At 41.4% G+C, this 22,175-nt stretch overlaps 1 protein-coding gene across 1 annotated transcript; it reads left to right on the top strand.

Moving 5' to 3' along the window:
- The first annotated feature begins 11,096 nt into the window (after positions 1-11,096).
- Positions 11,097-19,320, top strand: LOC117550356 (zinc finger protein 2 homolog). Its single transcript, XM_034222773.1, has 3 exons — positions 11,097-11,162; positions 16,315-16,479; positions 17,353-19,320. Exons 1-3 carry the CDS (start codon positions 11,127-11,129, stop codon positions 17,632-17,634), a joined length of 483 nt encoding a protein of 160 aa, XP_034078664.1. The 5' UTR covers positions 11,097-11,126; the 3' UTR covers positions 17,635-19,320.
- The last annotated feature ends 2,855 nt before the right edge of the window (positions 19,321-22,175 follow it).

Raw genomic sequence — 22,175 nt, 5'->3', positions numbered from 1 at the left:
TATCTTTCTGAGCTGCTACACCCTTACACGCCCAAACCGCCCTCTCAGGTCAGCGGATCAACTGCTCCTGAATGTGCCCAGAACCAAATCAAAGCTCAGAGGGAGCCGTTGCTTCTCTGTAGCGGCTCCCACACTGTGGAACGATCTGCCCCTGCACATCAGACAGGCCTCCACACTGCCTGTTTTAAATCACTTCTTAAAACTCACCTCTTCTCCTTAGCGTATTAACATATTTTAGAGCATTGCTTTTATTGTTTTTAAATTGTCTATTGTTTTTACTTGTACTTGTTTTATGGTGTGTGAGCTGTGCTGCGTTATTTTTTGTATGTTTTGTTTTGTTTATTTGCCTGTACAGCACTTTGGTCTGGAGGTTTAAAGTGCTCTATAAATAAAGCTGTATTGTATTGTATATGTAATACCTGGTTAAATTCAACATGTATATTCGCTACTTTCTTGTGTATTTCTACTCTTTGAATTTGTATTGTATTCTGCCACCCAACATTTCCTAAATTGGGATCAATAAAGTACTTCTTATCTTATCTCATATTATCTTATCTTATATGCACTTTTAATGCTATTAATGTTTAAAAAATAATGCAAAAAATGTTTTCTAAATGTTTTACAGAGGAATATTTTTTCAAATGTGTTATCATGTAACCAGTTTATTTATTGTATTCTCTGTGTACGTAAAGAAGGCTGTGAGATTTGAAAATTCCAAAAAGAGAGTGTCTCAAGTTCAGAAATAGTTATTACAAATATATCCTCATTATATTTTCCTACTGTGTGTAATTTTCACTGAATAATCTCTATTTTACATGTATGTGTTTCACCTTATAGAGCATATTTGTTGTACTTTGTTTAATATCAGCTACCATGTTACAACCCGGCTCTTGGGCTGTAACAAAAAGCTGGGAGTCGAGACGAGGGGTATGAAAATATAACAATCATTTAATAGTAGTTGATACAACAACAGACAGCCGCAGCGCGAGGCTCACACGGGTGCGAGAGGAATGAGAGAGCCCCCTCCATTCTGAGGAAAAGGGCTGCCAAATTATTCTCAAGCTGCCATGTCAAGTCATCGATATTATCTACCACCAAATCATCTTCTTCAAAATCTGTTGTGTCTTGAATGTCCCTTTCATTTTCAGTCTGGACAACTGCAGTTTCAGTTTGATCAAATGTTTCTGTATTCATCAAAATTCCCATCTTAAACGATGCCTCTGTCTGCCATCACGGTTCCTGCTTTTGTGGGAATTACATAATGTATAGACACTGATTTCAAAATGACAATCCTGGTAGGGGCATTGAACATTTTGGCGCATCCGGATATGTGTATGCACATGGTTCTTTAAATTCACAAAGTTGACATTGGAGCAGCACTACAATGGTAATCAATCTGAGAGTGTGCTCTTGATTGATGTGTCTTTATAGCATTGAAGGACTTAAATGTGCAGCACAAATCATGAACACACGGTAATGGTGGTGTTCTTGTGTACCCTCCATGTTTCAATCTGTAATGTCTCAGTAGTTTCCCCCTCTTTTCATATGTGAAGGTACAAAGCTTACACGTCCACAGCAATAAAAATAAGGAAACGGTCACAAAAATGCCTTAAAATAAATGTAATTAACATATAATAGTACCAAAAAAGTATCAGTGATCTATCTAACGAACTATATAACTAACTATTATTCATGTTTGATCAGCATTGCATATTTTTACAGTTTGATCCGAGTGTAGCTGACCTTATAGGTAAACCGCTTTTCGGCCACCGTAGTATTGTGCTCCAGAGGTACCGCCCACTTCCGCATTCCCTTCACTTTGTAAACAATATTTAAACATCTGATACCTGATAGTTCTTCCCCATTCGACCGAGACGTTTCCGTGACATGTTAGGCTCTGGGTGTGGCTTTGCCTGTGACAGTGACAAGACCAGCAGTATTGTGTGTGTGTGTGTGTGTGTGTGTGTGTGTGTGTGTGTGTGTGTGTGTGTGTGTGTGTGTGTGTGTGTGTGTGTGTGTGTGTGTGTGTGTGTGTGTGTGTGTGGTGTGTGTGTGTGTGTGTGTGTGTGTGTGTGTGTGTGTGTGTGTGTGTGTGTGTGTGTGTGTGTGGGTGTGTGTGGGTGTGTGTGTGTGTGTGTGTGTGTGTGTGTGTGTGTGTGTGTGTGTGTGTGTGTGTGTGTGTGTGTGTGTGTGTGTGTGTGTGTGTGTGTGTGTGTGTGTGGTGTGTGTGTGTGTGTGTGTGTGTGTCATAAGGTATGAGCGATCATGGTTTTTTACAAAGTTAATGTTTATGGCGGCCTTTCTGTAACATGTGCTTTGTTCTTTTATAGATTGTCCACCACTGCTGTTTTGTTTTACTGTTTTGTTTCCCTTATTTTGGTTTGTTATAGTTGTTCGTTTTTGATGCCTTTGTTTACATTGTTGTTCCAATTACTAATCTCCCAAGAGTATTAGTGTTTTTATTATCTGTATGAATCTGTATCCAATGAACTGATATACTGTCGTGTCTTTTGTTGAGGGATCCAGCACCCCTGACGTGAGCTTCAGCCTTGGGAGTTGGGATTCAGCTGTGTTAGGCCCTCACGTTTCACTGCCCCTTAAGGCCCTGAAACACCAGGCCGATTTCGGCCGTTTTCGTTAGTCGGAAGACGAAGCGTGTCCTGTCGCCCAAACTCAAATTGGTGTGTCCCGCACCGTCGGCCGTGACACGCCTTATTTGGATTGCCTGACCCGATGCATGGTCATGCATCGGGTCAGGCAGTCGGACCAAGCAATCACTCTGATTGGCTGTTCAGCTAGCGAATCAGTGCATGAGAAGCGAAACGGAAGTGAGGGACGTAAACAAACGATTTAAGAAGGCACACACAAGAGGCTTCTCAATACTCAAATTTCCCCTCCTCGGTTCCCCTCCTCGGTTCCCCTCCTCGAGACTTAGACCCGCCCACAGGAGATGCGAGCAGAGGACCGAGGAGGGGAACCGAGGAGAGAGGAGGGGAAGCAGCAGATGTTTAAAGAAATGAGAACTCCTCTCCTCTGAGCGGTCATTTTAAAGAGATGTCCGTTCATTATGACGTGGCAACAGCTGCATCAGCTGTCGAGTGTTTTGTCATAGCGCTGTATCTCTGTTAGATCAGCTGAACTTTGTTCCCCCACATATTTACTTTGAATTCATTGAGAGTGCGGTATAATGAGACAATAACAGGCTACAGATGCGGACACACACACACAAATATATTTATATAAATATATACAATTTTTAAAGTATGAGAGCACTCTCATAATAACGTAACACAATCAGAGACTGGATATATCCCCCCCCCCTCTCTCTGGTCGCTGAAATGGGGAATTGAAATTACGGGCCAAAAGTTGTATTTACAAGTATTAAAAGTAAGCAGAGGACACCAAACCAACTGAGACCCGTCTGTCCGCCGCATTTACGCACTGTACAACACACACCTACACACTCCTACCACACACACCTACAGCTCCTAAAGCATAAGCCGTTGTGTATTTTATTATGTGAAGCACTAAATGGTCTTAGAAAAATATCGACTCTTTGTTTGTAGATATCAACTAAACTAAAGCAAATAAAGAGAGTAGGCCTGTTATACTGAGTGATATATATTATACACACTGCTCTGCTTTCTGCACGGACCTTACAGCTGTTCTCTCTGGAAACATCGCGACGTGATGAAAGCAGTTTCTAAAATAAAATAATATCCAGGGGATGCATGCATAGCTGTCATTGGCTGAGATAAGTCCGGCCGTGCGTCACGCCTCCACCGTTCCCGGAAATGCATCCGTGGAGGAACCGTGGAGGAACCATCAGTGTATCCTCGGTTAGAGCTCCTCCAGAGAGCCTCCTCGACGCTCGGTCCTCTGTGTGCATTTAGAGAAATGAGATGTCCTTCAAAATGGCGCGCTGAAATTCATTTCCGGGTCACTACCGGAGGACCGAGGACCGAGGAGTCGAGGAGGGGACATTTGAGTATTGAGAAGCCTCTACAGACTGCTATTCATTTTCATCTCATCATGGCGATCTGGAATGACGGAAACGAAGACCTGCTCATTACCTTGATCCAGGAGAGGCCAGCTCTGTACGACATCACAGAGAAAAGGTACTCGAACCGAGTAGTGAAAACCGGACTCTGGCGAGATAGCGAAACGCAACTTGGTTTCTCGGATAATCTTTTTCATCAATTGAGCTCTTTAGCAGATACTGTTGGGTTTTTATTGTTTGCCAGCGTACAGTGACGTTAACGTGAAATGTAATTTGTTATTTCAACCTTGTGTTTTGTTGCTAGCTATTGCTAGCTGTGCAGTTTGGCACTGCATATAGATATGAATTGGACATGCTAACTAGCCACAATGCTTACATCGTTTATTTGTGTGCTCCAGAGAAAGAGCTGAGGAAGAATTGGGATTATATGCGAACCCAGTACACCCGGTACAGGAAACTTGCCCCTTCGGGTAGTTGTGGAGCACAAAGGACTGGCAGACAGCAGTGAGTCATAACCAGGCTGCAGTTTTTAGAGCCCTACACAAGAAGGAAGGAGAGTACTTCGAACCTCACCATCACGGTAACTATTTTATTTGTTGAGTACAAATAAGTGTTTCTTGCTTCTTTCATTTACAAAAACATTATTTTCATTCATTTGGTGGTTACAGTGTTAAATATAACAATAACAGAATAATATATGTATTATAATTATTGATCTGTTCATCACCTTAATGTTGCAGCTGGTAAAGGAGGAGCTAATTGAAATTACATGATATACTGCTGGGTAGCTTATGAAATTCACCATGGGATCAATAACGCTTTTATCTTAACCTATAATAATACATGATCAAATATGTCTTGATTATATTTTGTAGTGTTCTGAATCTTCTAGAAGTATGTCTTTAGCATCTGAATAGAGCATCACAATGTGTCTACAATGTACCTCTCACACTTGACCACACCCCAAACTAATGGCACACACATTTCAGGGTATTGTTTTGTTATGAATGCTTAGTAAACAGTTTTAAGAAGCCATGGTATTAAATCCAACTAACTGTGAATTTATTTCAAAAAATGTAAGGAAAGTCCGGTGGCTGCAGAATCAACGCCCGGTGGCACCAGCAGTGAATCCTCGACCAGCACCACTGAGGAGTCCTTCAACTTTGATGCTGAGCCCTGCACTCCCCTGGCAGAATCCACCATCTGCACCACACCGGCACCGCTCAGAGAGGCCAAGCACACTCGGCACTTGAAGGCCTCCGGCGAAGCGCAGGATGATGATACTAAATGAGATACTGTCTACCGCTGTTCATTGTTCAAGATTGAAATGTAAATGTGCAAGCCGTTTTTCTGCCCCTCTATTCACATGTAGCCTCTCATACGTGATGGTTTCCTCATTCTCGAACTGTTGTGGAGCAGAACTATACAGTTGCAGGATTAGTCTCAAGTGCCTCAATATAATTATAGTATGTCTGCACTTTATGTGCTCATTTCATCATTCATTCATGTATTTTATATTCTACTAAAACTGAATCAAACCATAAACAAGGTGGTCTGTTGGGATTACTATATATATATATAATATATCTGCATTATTTTATCCCACTTTATGCTTTGCTCTTGCTGCTTGTTTTACACTGATTTTATATCTTATTTCTTACTGATGTAAAGTACTTTGAACTGCAATCCCCTGTATGAAAGGTGCAATACAAATAAAGTTATTATTATTCAGATGGATGTTTCTGCCCCTCTGTTCATTCTCCCATTATCCTCCTCAATCTGCCTAGAAGTATTTTAATGTTGTTGCTGTTACTATAACCAATACTAATGCTAGGGCTGCAACTGACAGTTATGTAGGCACATTGTTATTGTTTCTTATCGCTGTGTGATTAAAAGAATAAACACAAATAGCAGGATAGGCAATCCATCCATCCATCCATCTTCTCCCGCTTATCCGTGGTCGGGTCGCGGGGGTAGCAGTTCTTTTCCCTGGCGACATCAACCAGCTCTGCCTGGGGGATCCCAAGGCGCTCCCAGGCCAGCGAAGAGATATAATCCCTCCACCTGGTCCTAGGTCTACCCCTTGGTCTCTTCCCAGCTGGACGTGCCTGGAACACCTCCCTAGGGAGTCGCCCAGGTGGCATCCTAACTAGGTGCCCGAACCACCTCAACTGGCTCCTTTCGACGCGAAGGAGGAGCGGCTCAACTCCGAGTCCCTCCCGGATGACCGAACTTCTCACCTTATCCCTAAGGGAGACACCAGCCACCCTGCGGAGAAAATCCATCTCGGCCGCTTGTATCCGCAATCTCGTTCTTTCGGTCATGACCCATCCTTCATGACCATAGGTGAGGGTAGGAACAAAAATGGCCCGGTAGACAGAGAGCTTTGCCTTCTGGCTCAGCTCCCTTTTCGTCACAACGGTGCGGTAAAGCGACTGCAGTACCGCTCCCGCTGCTCCGATTCTCCGGCCCATCTCACGCTCCATTGTTCCCTCACTCGAGAACAAGACCCCGAGATACTTGAACTCCTTCACTTGGGGTAAGGACTCATTCCCTACTTGGAGTGGACAGTCCATCGGTTTCCTGCTGAGAACCATGGCCTCAGATTTGGAGGTGCTGATCCTCATCCCAGCCGCTTCACACTCGGTTGCGACAGTAGGATAGGCAATGCAAAACTTTATTTCGTACCTTCATACACACATAACACAACATTAGAATGAGCTTTTATCAACGCCTACATGATGATAACCTGTCAACATGACAGGAAAATCCACATGACATTAATACAGAGCGGGCAGAACCCAAATCTAGCTCCAGTGCCGCATGAAACATGTTTTCGATGGACGAGAGTGAAAATGGAACGCACACGCTATTTGTTTGTTTATATCACGGTCTGTTCTTCTTCTGGTTGTTGCCTCTTTTGAATGACGAATACACACTACCGCCGCCTGCTGGTAAGGAGAGTTATTGCCACTCACTGTTGCGTCGCCGTGTTCTCCTGCGTCTTGGCCATGTGTCGCACTGGAACACACCGCAAAGACTTCAGCCGAGCACGTACGAACTGTGCATGCGTGAGTGGCAATAACTCTCCTTACCAGCAGGCGGCGGTAGTGTGTATTCGTCATTCAAAAGAGGCAACAACCGGAAGACAGAAGAAGAACAGACTACGTGATATAAACAAACAACAAATAGCGTGTGCGTTCCATTTTCACTCTCGTCCATCGAAAACATGTTTTGTGCGGTACTGGAGCTATCAGCCATTGGAGTGTTGCGTGTGGAAGACATTCTCAAGCAACCGTTTCGCTTCTCATGCACTGATTCGCTAGCTGAACAGCCAATCAGAGTGATGTATTTGTCCGACTGCCTGTAGCCGACGCACGGCCGATTCAACATGTTGAATCGGCCGTGCGTCGGCCATGAATAGCCAAATAAGGCGTGTCACGGCCGACGGTGCGGGACACACCAAATTGAGTTTGGGTGACAGGGCACGCTTCGTGGTCCGACTAACGAAAACGGCCAATTTTGGCCTGGTGTGTCAGGGCCTTTAAGTGTGTGTGTGTGTGTGTGTGTGTGTGTGTGTGTGTGTGTGTGTGTGTGTGTGTGTGTGTGTGTGTGTGTGTGTGTGTGTGTGTGTGTGTGTGTGTGTGTGTGTGTGTGTGTGTGTGTGTGTGTGTGTGTGTGTGTGTTAGCATTACTATACTTGTGGGGATCTAAATCTGTTTACATAGTCACGTGTGGGGACTGGCTTCCCTTATGGGGATAAATTGGAGGTCCCCATGAGGGGAATCATTAATTTTAGGGAGAAGACTTGGTTAGGGTTAGGGTTAGGCATGTGTTGGTTATGGTTAAGGTTAGGATAAGTCTCCAGGAAATGCATGTAAGTCAATGTAATGTCCCCTGAAGTGATGTATACATGGTGTGTGTGTGTGTGTGTGTGTGTGTGTGTGTGTGTGTTTAGTTCATTCAGACACTTCAGGACCAGAACAATGCCAAAGAAAATAGATGCAAAAGGACCAAAAATGTAATGGGAATGACTCAAAATAAATTCAAAACGCTGAATATTTGTGGCAAGACAGCCAAAAATAGTTGAAAAAGAACTCAAAGATAAGGAAATAACTTGAAATAGATTTAAAAAGGACCTAAATTAATGGAAAAGACTCCAAATATATGCTTAACTATTACTACTACTAAAGTAGATGTAAAATTACAAAAAGTAAACTCAAGATGAAGGAACATAGAGTCAAAGGGACTAAAATAGTTGCATAGTCTCAAAATAGATGTAAAGAAGCAAAAGTAGTTGAAAAAGGGCAGAAACTGAGCAAAATGCTATTTTTATATTTTGGTGAGGTCCTTCAAGCTGAAGTAACCTCTATGCTGATGACTCAGTCTTTTAGACACCAGAAATAATCACAACAAATGACATGCACCATTTCTACTTTTCCTTTAATCTTTATTCATCCAGCTCTAAGGAACATTTTAAAATGTCAGCCACATTAAAGCAAGTTTCCTTTTTATTCAGAAATGAAAAATAACATGTCAGATACTTTTTATTTTTGGTGGTACACTTGTTCAATGGAAAATACAGTGATAACAAAAGAAAAACAGATAATTCAAAGAAAAATACTCAAAGGAGGTCAATATAATGGGAAACTAGCAGACAATGATTATAGAAAGTATGTGTAGCACTTGCTATCTTGTAGGGCTGTCCCGAATACCATTTTTCGGTCTCCGGATATTCGGTAGTAATCAGCAGCGAATATTCGGCCCGCGCGGGGGTATGGTGTATTCACGGCATTCATTTTGTTATTCTACAGTATTGTTGTTTTATAAATATTAACCCAATTTGTGTTCTTTGAAAGTGAAAAGGATATCGCATTGTGTTTGTTACTTTCGTTGCAGTTGTAGGCCTATATGTCTTAAGTGTAATTTGGCTTGGCTTCCTATTTATGGATATGCTTTTATTTTGAAGGAGAGGTAGCGCTGTTGACAGGAAGTTGTTGTTGCTTTGGAAACAACGTGGCGGAGATTAACGGAGAAAGGTAATATCTACATATAAAGACGGAGAAAGTAAACGATAACGTTTATGGTTAAGTGTCAGCACCCCCCGAACAAGCTCGTACGTTGATATTGGAGATTTCAATAAATTCAATTTGAAAAAAAACCGGGAAAAAACAAACAAAACGAATATCCGAATAACGATATTGAAACCCGAATAGTACTCCAACGAACGAATATTCGGATATTCGAATATTCGGGTACAGCCCTACTATCTTGGTAAGCTAATGGATCAGAAGAACTCTAGATTATACTGGAGTGGATACAGTAAAGTAATTAGACCAGAGACCAGGGGGGTATACTACGAAGCAGGATTTTCCTTTAGCCGGCTAACTTCAGGGAAAACTCGGGGTTTCCGGTCCTACGACGCTGGTTCTCTTTTTAGCAGGCTGGATCTCCATGGTAACTTATGCTGTGCGGCTAACCTGGTCGGGACCAGGTTAGGTTGCAGGCTAAGAGCTCAACTCAGTGAATGCACTGCCTGCTGACCAATCAGAGCTCAGTGTGTGGAGTTTAAAGCGATCAAGTCATATTACAGGAGAAAGCTGCGATTGCAGGAAAGACGGCCGGCAAAAATCACCGACTGTGTGAACGTGAACATTAATAGAATATCACCTCACATCTTCAGAGCAATCTGACTATTATAACATTAGCGTTAAGAAAGCTTACTTAAATATCTGCCACAACATAAGTAACCGGATCAAAGTAACATTACGTACAGTCCGCGGCATATCACATCATAATGTATCATATATTTCCTTATCTGAGATTTAGCATTTTGTGTTTTGGTTTTACTCAGATTTCGAAGATGCCTGTATACTTCCCAATCAGCTATAGTTCTTGAATGACGATATATCGACCATGCTTTATCCCTTTCCCTAAAGAGACTGATGAGTTCAGAATTGATCCAAGGGAGATGTTGACCTTTGACCTTAACCGTTCTCACAGGTGCATGTTTGTTCATGACATCAGTGAGCTCTTTATGCAGAAAATCCCAAGCATCTTGTACAAAAGGTATTAGTTGAAATCTGTCCCAATTAAGGGCAACAACATCATTAATAAATAAATCAACATCAACAATTTTTTATATTGTTTGATTTTGACTAGTTTTGGAGGTAGTTTAATTAATTTAATTTTCCATAAGCAATAAACAATTGAATGATCGCTGAAGTAATCCGACATGACACCAGCTTTTAAGATTCTGTCAGGGTGTGACACCAGTATCCAGTCAAGCAGAGATTGGGTTCTAAGAGTGATACGAGTTGGCTCATTAATTAGCTGTTTAACATTTAGACTACTGAAAACTTTTTTCTCTCTATCAGATAATTTATCCAACCAATTTTTGTTGAAATCACCAAGCAAGATTATTTCATTGCCGCAGGAAATGGAGTTGATAGTGTCAATGATATGGTTAAAAGACTGCAGGTGAAGAAGGTGGCCTATAGATACTACCAATAGTTAAGCTATAAAAATAATTTTAAGAAAAATGCATTCAAAATGTAGAGGCTCTATAGAAGTAGCAATTAGCTCAGTCACAAGGTCAGAAGAGACATAAATAGCCACACCTCCACCCCTGCTGCATCTATCAGATCTGCAAAGCAAATAATTTGTGATTTGTAGTTCACTATCGGAAATGTTACTACTAAGCCAAGTTTCAGAGAGTGTGATGATTTTAGGTTTATGTAGAACAACCCATATCCGAAGTAAATCCATTTTGGGCAATAGAATCCTGATATTCAAATGAATTATTTGTATACCCTTTCATTCATCCAGTCTGGAAATAATAGCAAATAATGTTCCTGTCACTTGTTACGCATAAATGTGATTCATGATTGTAAAGATTGCTAAATGCAACCATTAATGTAAAACAGACATACAAAACATTCAAACACGAAGGGTAATGTGTTGTCTGAGAAATTACTGAACATTTACATTTCTAAATGCATGCTCCAGACATTTGGAGGAGGGGAGGGTCTGCAGGAAGTGGGGAGGGGTGTGAATGAGGGTTATATTTAGGGTTAGAGCTGCAGAGCTGCAGAGTTTATCTCAGAGAAACATCCGGAGAAGAAGCATGGAGAGAAATGCAACAGCAGGATCCTCCTCTCAGGTCAGTTTGCAGCACTTTGTTGTTCACCATATAACAGAAAAGGGAAATGTGTGTGAGAACCATGATACTCTCCGTTTGTTCTAAGGGATTTTTCTAAAAGCAAAGTGCTTTGTGAGAAGGATTTCTAATGGAATTTTCCTATTTTTCTTTTCTGAAAACTTTGAGCAGGGGCTCCTGGACATTAACTTATCACTGGGACAGTTATTCTTTGTAAATAGATGGAGGGTTTCAGGCATATTTTGACGACGACCTCAGTCTTACAGTAGCTTGGCCTAACAACAGCTAAAGCCTGATACTGCATGCTATTTAGCTTAAGCTAGTTGGCAGCAAAATGCCTCCATTCTCTACAGATGACTTCCACAAACTTCTACAGAAGATGGCCCTGTTGGAAATGAAAAAGTAATGGTTGGAAGTTAACGTGGAAGTGAATGGACTATGTGGGAATGACACGACTTTACCAGTGTTGCAGAATAATGGAAAAAGGCATGCTAACTCACAGCTAGTTAGCAGCTACAAGGATTCCAAGGAACAGGAGGGTTGTGTACTGGGTAATAAATCTACAAGTGGTAGTCCTCCCTGGAACTCTCTGGGTGCAAAGCCTAAGAGTAAATCATTTCCATGGGATTTGGGAGGACGAATAACAAGCAGAGCCCATCGCTCTGAAATCTGTGATGCGACCCACTGGCCTGCATTGTTATCACCCAGGAAGAGCGCCTCTTCAACCCCTCTTCATAATAGGAAACAGCGGACAGCTGCTAAAGGGAGAACTACAAACAATCCTCCTAAACCACCAAGTGTGCCAATCCAGAACAGATACGCTCCACTGACCCAGAACCGGAGATTTATTTCTGATGACCTGGATAACCTGTCCTCTTCACACAGCAGGGTGAGGACCAATAGCTACTCCAAAAGTAAAAGGCTAAAGGGAACGCTAACTACTAGGCCTGAAACTCTGATTGTGGGTGAATCTGCTGTAAGAGATGTAAAAAGTCTCTGACTTGGCTGAGAAGATCCTGCATATTGGGGCTGACTGTGAAAAATGTAGTACTGGATATTGCATATTGGAACAAATGATATTGTGAAACAACAGTCAGAAGTGCTGAAAGAAGACTTTAAATGTTTGTTGGAAACTGTCAGCTCTCTAAATGCGGAGGTGTTCATCAGTGGCCCTCTACCGCCAGTCAGAAGAGGAGTGGAGATATTCAGCAGATTGTTTGCACTGAACACGTGGCTTTCAACTGCCTCTAATGACCATTCTGTCAATTTTATTGACAATTTTAACTTTGTTTGGGATCGCAGACATATTTTTAAGGCAGATGGAGTTTGCCTGAATAAGTCAGGAGTAAGCTTGTTTATCTCTAACATATTAAACTGCCTGCGTCATCAATCTGTTCCCTCTGCCAAGGACAAGACACAAGAGGAATCCAAACAGGAGAAAGACACAGAAAAGGCGCAGAAAACCTTGAAGAAGTATCAATGCACCCGCCTGAGGAATGTCTTGATTATGGGAGACCCATGAGACAAATGGAGGAGTCTCCACCGCCCTTCACCCCCCCCTATCAAGACTTTTGAGGATACTCTTCCTTCACCCCCCAGCTCTCTCTACTCTCCACTCACCCTTTCACCCTTGCCCATCCGCCTGGAGTTCAATGACCGCAAGAAGGTGATACACGGGGTTGGCAGCATGTCCTTTACCCCCGCCCCTCAACGACGCCCACCACAATCACTGAAGCAGAGCCACGCACCATCTCCCCCGTCTTCATCACCATGCCTACGTCAACCACCCCCTTCAAGACAACATCTGCTGTCTCTGAAGCATGATAAGAATGTGTGTGTACAAAACGCAGCAAACTCTATCTGATATGTGCTGTGTGCAGGCTCAAGGGCGGATGGCACTCTCAACTCTTTCCAGGACAAAAAGGGGCACACTCTGGACTTAATTATGTCAAAGGCTCTGAATATCTCTAAGGTTGTGGTGACTGATGTTGCACTCTCTGATCATTCCTGTGTTTTCTTTGAAAGCTCTATTTCTGTTCAAAAAGTGTTAACCACAAGCGATATTTAACTGAAAATACTAGGGAAATGTTTACTCAGATTTTTTCTTCCACACTTGCCCTTCCTAAGATCTCAGTAAATGAGCTAGTAGATCATTTTAATTAAAAAATGTAAAATGTTATAGATGCCATTGCTCCAACTAAGGTAAAGGAAGTGACTGGCAAGAAAATATACAGTCAGTGCCTCTGCATAAGGAACAGCAAATGTTTTGTCCCTGTGTACACCGAATATCAATTCAAACACCATGACACAATTCCATCAGATTAATGATAAAAACCTAGAGGACATTATTCAACTTCTGAAATCCGCCTCCTGCTTCCTTGATATTATTCCAACAGGATTTTTCAAAATGTTTTTCATTGCATGGCCTCAGATCTACTTCACATAGTAAACAAATCTCTTCACTCAAGTGCTTTTCCACAGGCCCTGAAAACTACAGTCATTAAACCGCTCTTAAAAAAGAATAATTTAGATGCTTCAGTAATGAACAATTACAGGCCCATATCAAACCTCCCATTTCTAGGTAAAATCATTGAAAAAGTTGTTTTTTAACAGTTGAGAAATGTATTGCATTTAAAACACTGTTTCGATGGGTTCCAGTCAGGCTTTCGACCAAACCACAGCACTGTGACTGCTCTTGTAAAGGTCTTCAATGACATCCACTTAAACACAGACAGTGGCAGAACTTCAGTGTTAGATCTCAGCGTTGCGTTTGACACTGTTGACCACAACCAACACCTTCTCACTCCCAACTCGGCTTATGTTGACGTTATGTCAGGGTAACTGTCGTCACTTTCCAACGCAAGAAGGGGCCCTTTACGGCCCGTCCACACAGCGGCGTGCGTCGAAGCTTGCCGGCGGGCGTGTCTGAAACTCGACCAACAACCAATCACATGAATCTCCAGCCCCTGACACACAAGCAGCGGTTTGATTGGCTAGAGCTTGTACTGGCATATGATTCGATTGGCTGACGCTTCTGCCGAGGCTTCAAAAGTTGAACATTGCTCAACTTTTGCAGCGAGCCACACCATCAAAGCTCCGCTTCGCTTCCCACAATGCAGTTTGGCGAAAAGTGACGTCACCCCATTCAAAGTGAATGGTGAAGCTTTCAACGCACACCGCTGTGTGGACGGGCCGTTAGCGTCGAGTTTCAACTATCAGGGAGTCCCATTGACTTGCATAGAGCTCCCTGAACGTTGGTAATAGACGAGTTGGGATCGCGGCAAAATGCTCTCCGCACCGCAGATCCATTCTCACAGCGTTTATCAACCTTTTTCTTAGTCAATATCAAGCCACACTTATTGTGTTTTACTTCTTTATTTTAATTGAATAATGTCTGACTTTTGTTGCCATCAGTTAGGGGGAGAGTAGGGACTCAGAAAACTGAAATCTGTATTGTTTCATCGGTTTTTCCTTCTAATTTTGTATTATTTTCTAAACCACACACTGTTATTTACTCAACAATAAGACACAATTATCCTTGTGTTCATTTATTTATTTGATTGTATAATGTCGGACTTTTGGAGTCCACCAGGACCGAGGGTCGGAGCAGCTCATTCGAACACAGGAAGCTGTATTTTCAAAATAAGAGTTAATTTTAATATTATGTTTGATAATATTATTTTTAGTTGAGTTGGGAGTGAGAATGTGTTGCCACAGCATATTACTAGACCGACTGGAAAACCATGGGTGGGACTTTCGGCAACAGTTCTAAATTGGTTTGAATCCTACTTAAAGGACAGAAACAACTTTGTTTCTATAGGTAAATACACATATGAGTTGACAAAATATGACATGTGGGGTTCCTCAAGGCTCCATCTTGGGGCCTCTTTAACATCTACATGCTACCACTGGCTCATATAATGAAAAACAACCAAATAAGTTACCATAGCTATGCAGATGACACACACATTTACATAACCATTTCAACAGGAGACTATGCTCCAATCCAAACACTGAGTAAGTGCATTGAACAAATCAATGACTGGATGACTTTCTCCAATTAAACAAAGACAAAACTGAGGCAATGGGTTTTGGAGCCAAGGCAGAACGTATAAATGTTAGCGCTGAGCTTCAGTCTGCAATGTTCAAAACGACAGATAAAGCCAGAAATCTAGGTGTAGTTATGGACTCTGACCTGAGTTTCAACAGTCACATAAAAACAATTACTAAATCAGCCTTCTATCACTTAAAGAATATATCTAGAAATAAAAGACTAATGTCACAGCATGATTTGGAAAAACTTGTCCATGCTTTTATCTTCAGTAGACTGGACTACTGCAATGGTGTCTTCACAGGTCTCACGAAAAAATCCATTAGAAACTGCAGCTGATTCAGAACGCCGCTGCTCGAGTCCTCACTAACACTAAGAAAGTGGATCACATCACTCCTGTTCTGAAGTCTTTACACTGGCTTCCTGTGTGTCAAATAATTTATTTCAAAAATACTCCTGCTCGTTTATAAAGCATTGAATGGTTTAGGCCCAAAATACATTTCTGACCTTCAGCTAAATTATGAACCATCCAGAACTCTCAGGTCTTCAGGGACTGGTTAGCTTTCTGTCCCCAGAGTCAGAACTAAACGTGGAGAAGCAGCGTTCAGTTATTATGCTCCAAATATCTGGAACAAACTCCCAGAAACCTGCAGGTCCGCTGCAACTCTGACTACTTTCAAATCCAGGCTGAAGACTTTTATTTTTGCCGCTCCTTTTAGTTAAACTATTCATATTTTAAACTGCACTGTAACTTTTATTCATGTATTTTTTCTTTTAAATGTTATTATCTTTGCTTTTTAATTAATGTATTTGTCTAAAGCACTTTGAATTGCCTTGTGTTGAAAGGTGCTAAATAAATAAACTTGCCCTGGAATTATTTTTGTGGTTAAATGTGAAACTTATAATGAAATTAAATGAATAATTAGAAAAGTTTGAAGTGTGAAGCTCTGACTATTAAAGCAGCAACAATCACATTTACTAGGAAAGCAGAAAAGAGACTTGAACATGTTGTTTTTTCCCCACAGACTTGATTCAAATGTTATTTGTGTTGTTAGATATCTCTGCACGACAGTCTCTTTATCTGTATCCCTCTGTCTGTTTTAGAAACAAAGAAGAAGAAAGTTACGCAATCGTGTCAGCTGTGACCAGTGTGGGAAATCCTTCTCAAGGTCTGATAACCTGAAGAATCATGAGCGTATTCACACTAGGGAGAAACCGTACAGCTGTGAGAGCGGCTTGGAGGAGAACAAAGAGACCCCCGGAGCTCAGGTGAGTGAGCACTTCATCACAATATATTCCTAACAATGTTGTCCCTTTTACTGGGGTACATGTGTCTTATTTTATGGACTTTAAACCTGTATTAGAACCCAAAGAGGCAGAAAACGTTAGCTCTGTGTTGCTGTGTTTATACATTTAACTCCTATATTATATAATATTAAATTATACGGAGCATTTTAATGTAGTTTGTCATTGTGGCGCCAACCACTTGGAAAATACTGGGTTGAATGTTACTTAAGTAGTGTTTTATATTATATTTCTTATGTATTGATATGTACAAATTAAACTGTAGTGGGATAGAAGTACAAGTTAGCTGAATAAGGTACTCAAAGAAAATTAAAGTATGTCAAACTACTACTTTACTTCAGAAAGTGTACCTTGTTACAGTCCTCTAGTGGAGAAATATGCAAACGGATGAAATTATTACAGACATGATGACCTTTACATATTTGGTTGATATTGAAACGTTGGCTAATAGGCCTTTTTTGGCAACATTTTTAATTAAAACATAAACTAGCCATTGGACGACAAGAACTCAATACATCAGACGTCGCTTAAGCCGCACGTCCGTCTGCATCCCTTTTGTCCGTTTGATAGGACGTTAGCATCAATTAACATTTCTTAAGTACATTATGAGCTTTACGGTGTGCCAACATTACCATCTCTAAAGATAAACAACAATGGAAATGCAGCCCCCACAAACACAGAAAGATGATGTGTAATCCTGCTATAATCTACATAAAACTTGTTCACTATTCACAAGGTTAATGTGTTAAAAGAAAGATATTTGCATGCACCCATTTGATTTGAGGGTGATATTTATGTCATATCACAGACTCTCTGCATTTGTGTGCTTTGTTTTAGAAAATAAAAGGAAGAACAGGACTCAAAAGTCACAGCTGTGACCAATGTGGGAAAACCTTCACAAGATCTGGACATTTAAAGAGACACCTGAGTACTCACACTGGAGAGAAACCGTACAGCTGTGACCAGTGTGGGAAAACCTTTTCTAGAGGTAGTAATCTTAAAGTCCACGAACACACTCACACTGGAGAAAAACCATACAGCTGTGACCAATGTGACAAAGCTTTCACAAGATCTGATAATCTTAAAGTCCACCAGCGCACTCACTCTGCATCCATCTGATCATCTTCTGAGTCAAGCTAGCATTTGGAGCCAAACATTTCAGAGACATGTTTTGTATATATCTGAGACATTTATATATTGATGAAAAACATTGTAATAGGGGACCTTTAAAAAAAGAAAATAAACATCTTACAGTGTTGAGACAGTTATAAAACAAATTGTGAAATGTATAAAACAATGTTTATTTGTTATATAAAAGGGATAATTGCAGGTTTAAGAAGGGTATGAACTTGATATGAGATATTTGGGGAACATCTGTGGATTGTAAAGTGTGCATGTCATATACATATATAGTATATTTACTTTTAATGCCATTAATGTTTAAAGAATAGTGGGGAATATTTTTTAATGTTTTATCATAACCAGTTTATTTATTGTATTCTCTGTGTAAGTAAAGAAGGCTGTGAGATTTGAAAAACTAAAAAAGAGAGTAAGTGAGTCTCAAGTTCAGAAATAGTTATTACAAATATATCCTCATTATATTTTCTTACTGTGTGTAATTTTCACTGAATAATCTCTATTTTACATTTATGTCTTTCCCCTTATAGAGCATATCTGTTGTACTGTTTTTAATACCAGCTACCATGTTTAAAACACTGTCAGATCTGTGAAGAGATAACACATGAATAATAACAAGTGTAAACATTTGTGAGTCTGTATCTCATCTCAGTTCAATAACAAACTTCTTCAAATATTTTTTATTTAACTTATTCTCTGTTTTCATTTCTCATTTCTGAATGTGTTTTGAAGTGCTACATTCCTGCATGTAGCACTTCAAATTATTTGACTAATGTTAAATTGAAGTACCTGCAGGATTAATCTGGGGGGGGGGGTCGTTTCAGGAGAGGACATTAAAGTGCTGTTTACACGAGAATGCAAACGGTTGTATCCGCTACTTTTCTCTTTCGTATTGCCCGTTCATTCACACGAGGCCCTAACGCGGAAACGGACCCGGCAAACGATAACGGGTCCCAAGGTGGATATATCTGCAAACGGAACGCTCTGGGGGGGCAAACGGCTCTGTGTGTACGCCCTATACGGTCATTTCCTGATAACGATGAAGCCATAGCCCCACCTCTGCTGCTCACTGCTGTAGCATGGTCAGTAGCAGTAGCTACCGCCAGTAGCTACTGCTACTGACCATGCTACAGATGTTAGTGCAAAATCTACAGCTCGACCATGCTACAGATGTTAGTGCAACATCTACAGCTCCTCTACCAAAACCATCAGCAACAAGTGGACATGGAGAAAACCATACCAAAACCATAGAGGTAGATGAGGGGAGGAGGGGTTCACACCTCCATCCTATTGTTCCTGAAGGTTTCACATCAAGTCTAAGAGGAGTCGTCGCCGAACAATTGCTTCACATTTACATTTCTAAATGCATGCCCATACATCTGAGACCCTCAGATCACACGTCTCTCCCACGTTTTGATTCAATTCAAAGGTTTCAGGTGCTTTTTTGGTACTTTCTTTTTGTTTTACTTCAAGTGATGTTCAAAACACTAAGACACGTTCGGTATGAGAAGTGACAAGATACATTTGTGATGTTCTTGTTTTGTTTGAAGAAACATTGTTCTAGTGAAACTCTGATATAATATTATCTCATGTTCATTATTTGATTTTATTGTGACGGCCGTTAGTTTTCTATGTTCTCAGTAAATGTGATTCTTGCTGCTGTAATAATCTGAGCTGTAAACTTAAAACTTTTATTTTCTCATTAAACTTGCCAACACATGGAGACTCTTTGACTCATCATTAGAAACTGTTTAATGTTTTATAATTACTCACAATCACTTTGCTTTAGGGTTTTTATGAATGGTCTTTATTTGAACTGCTGCTAGAAAGAGTAATAGAGGACATTGGTGTTCAATCGGAATCTCATCTCGTTTCATCTTCATGTACATTTTCAGTGAGCCTTTTTTATTTTACATTCATATTCTCTGTTTCTATTGCTCTTTACTGAATGTTTTTTATACTGTTGGGGTTTTATATACTGTTGTGCTTTTCATTGCTGCATGTTTGAAAGTATTTTCAAAAAGTATTTCCAAAAAATATATGTTTTTAATGTTTTTAAATATTATTTTGAAGAATGTCTTAGGCCCTCAAAAATGTATTTTAAGAATGTTATACTGGTGTGCATTAAAATGCATTAATAAAGGTTCCAAATAAATCAAAACAAAATCAACTTAAATGCAGCTCCTACATTGGACTTTAAGTGCATCACTCCGAGAAAAAGTTTTCCCACACGTTTCACAGGCTCTGTTTCCTTATGTTCCCTCCCCCAAACTAACAGGAATGCGGGAGGGACAAATCTCTGCAGGACTCAAGTGGGGGAGGGGGTTGTTAGGCAGTGAGGACAAAGTTAATTCAGACACTTCAGGCTGGGAGTCTGACTCCAAAACCAGAACAATGACAACACAAATAGATGCAAAAGGACCAACAATGTAATGGGAATGAGTCAAAATCCTAGACTGTATATATAAATGGACCTAGGGTCCGTGACGTCACCCATAGGATTCTGCAGAGTTGCCGAGAAGCCCTTACCGTACGTCCACACAGCAGCTTTAGACGATTCTTCCACCGCTTCCAACGCTTCTCTGCCCATTGACTTTGAATGGGGATGACGTCACTTTTCCTCGCTTGTCGCCGAACTGCATTGTGGGGGAGCGAAGCGAAGATTTCCAGGATTTCCAGGATGTTCAGGATTCAAAAGTTGAGCAATGTTCAACTTTTGAAGCTGAGCTGGAAGCGTCAGCCAATCAAACCCGTTTATGCAAATCTGACAGTAGAAGCTCTAGCCAATCAAACCGCGTGTAAGCAGGGAGAGCCAGACCGCAGTTCATTTCCTCATATTCCAAACGAGAAATTACGGTAGCAAATCACCCGGTTCTTTACGACCAGACTATTTACCGGGATACAAACCGGAGGAACCAGGCATGGAGGGAGGTGGCAGAGACAGTGGGTGAAACTGGTAGGTTTTCGCCTGTTTGGGGAGTTTATATATATATATATATATTGCTCGCATAAAATCCCCGTTTTTTTTTGCTTTGTATGTCGGGGGCGGGAGATTCATGTGATTGGTTGTTGGTCGTGTTGCTCGCAAAAAATCCCCAAGCTGTCAGACACGCCCAGCTCCAAGATTTTCAAGATTTGTTCAAAGCTGCTGTGTGGACGGGCCGTTACGGCCCGTCCACACAGCGGCGTGCGTTGAAGCTTCCAACGCTTCTGCCCATTCACTTTGAATGGGGTGACGTCACTTTTAGCCGAACTGCATTTTGGGAAGCGACGTGGAGCGTTGCTGGCGTAGCTGGCGTCAAAAGTTGAGCAATGTTCAACTTTTGACGCCTCGACGGAGGCGTCAGCCAATGAAATCCCGTTTATTCAAATCTGCCAGTACAATCGCTAGCCAATCAAACCGCGTGTATGCTGGGAGAGACTACGCAGGTCATTTCCTCATATTCAAAAAAATGGAGGGAAAATTCATTGTAGCGGTAGTGAATCACCCGGTGCTGTATGATCAGTCTCTGTTCATCTACCGGGATACAAACCGGAGGAGCGAGGCATGGAGGGAGGTGGCAGAGACAGTGGGTGAAACTGGTAGGTTTTCGCCTGTTTGGGGATTTTATATCCAGTTTACTTCGTTTTAACATTGCTATTGCTTTGTATGTCGGGGGCGGGAGATTCATGTGATTGGTTGTTGGTCGTGTTGCTCGCAAAAAATCCCCAAGCTTCAGATACGCCCACCTCCAAGCGTCAACGTACGCTGCTGTGTGGACGCTCCGTTAGTAGGCGGAGTCGGCCACAAACGGCTCGACAGTGACTTCAGAGTTCAACTCCCGCCTACTCCAGCCTGCTCCAAATAAGGGCAAAGAGGCGGAGCCGAGGCGGGACCTCCTGCCACCAAGCTGAAAGTTCCAGAGCTAGCTGAAGCGACCAAGCTAAGCTAACATGCTCCCCATCTGCACACTGCCGTGGCATTTTACGTTTCTAAGGCAAGCGGACATGAAACTATTCAGCAAAACTATAAATAATAATCTAAGTTATTGAGTTTTTAGCATAATACTTCAGAATCCTAAAATCCCTTAACGTTTGTATGCAATTGTGCTAAATTCAACACTGGAATCAAGCAAATATTAATATGTTTGCATGACATTAGTTATTTATATTTTGATATTACTTAACTATACGTTTAATACATTTAAGTCAAGCTAAGGTACATGTGATGGTAGCTAGTTAGTGCTCTTACCTGTGAGGCCTCCTCCAAACAGCATAATAACCAGACTGTGGGCCCTTCTCACTTCTCTTATTTTTCATTTCCTCGCTCCTCGGTCTCACCGGAAGTTGATTTGTCTGCGCCATCTTGAGTAGCGTCCCAATGGCCTTATTTTTGCCAGAACGAGGACCGAGGAGCGATAATGGAGGAGCTATAAGCGAGGAACCACCAGACCATCCTCCGATGAAATCCTCAGATACTCGCCCCGCCCCCTTACTGTGTATCGCTCACTGATTGGACGAGGCAGTGCATGCACTGATCTGAT

This window comes from Gymnodraco acuticeps, unplaced genomic scaffold, assembly GCF_902827175.1.
Source record: "Gymnodraco acuticeps unplaced genomic scaffold, fGymAcu1.1, whole genome shotgun sequence".
NCBI lineage: Eukaryota > Metazoa > Chordata > Actinopteri > Perciformes > Bathydraconidae > Gymnodraco > Gymnodraco acuticeps.
This window is presented reverse-complemented; position numbering and strand designations above follow the sequence as displayed.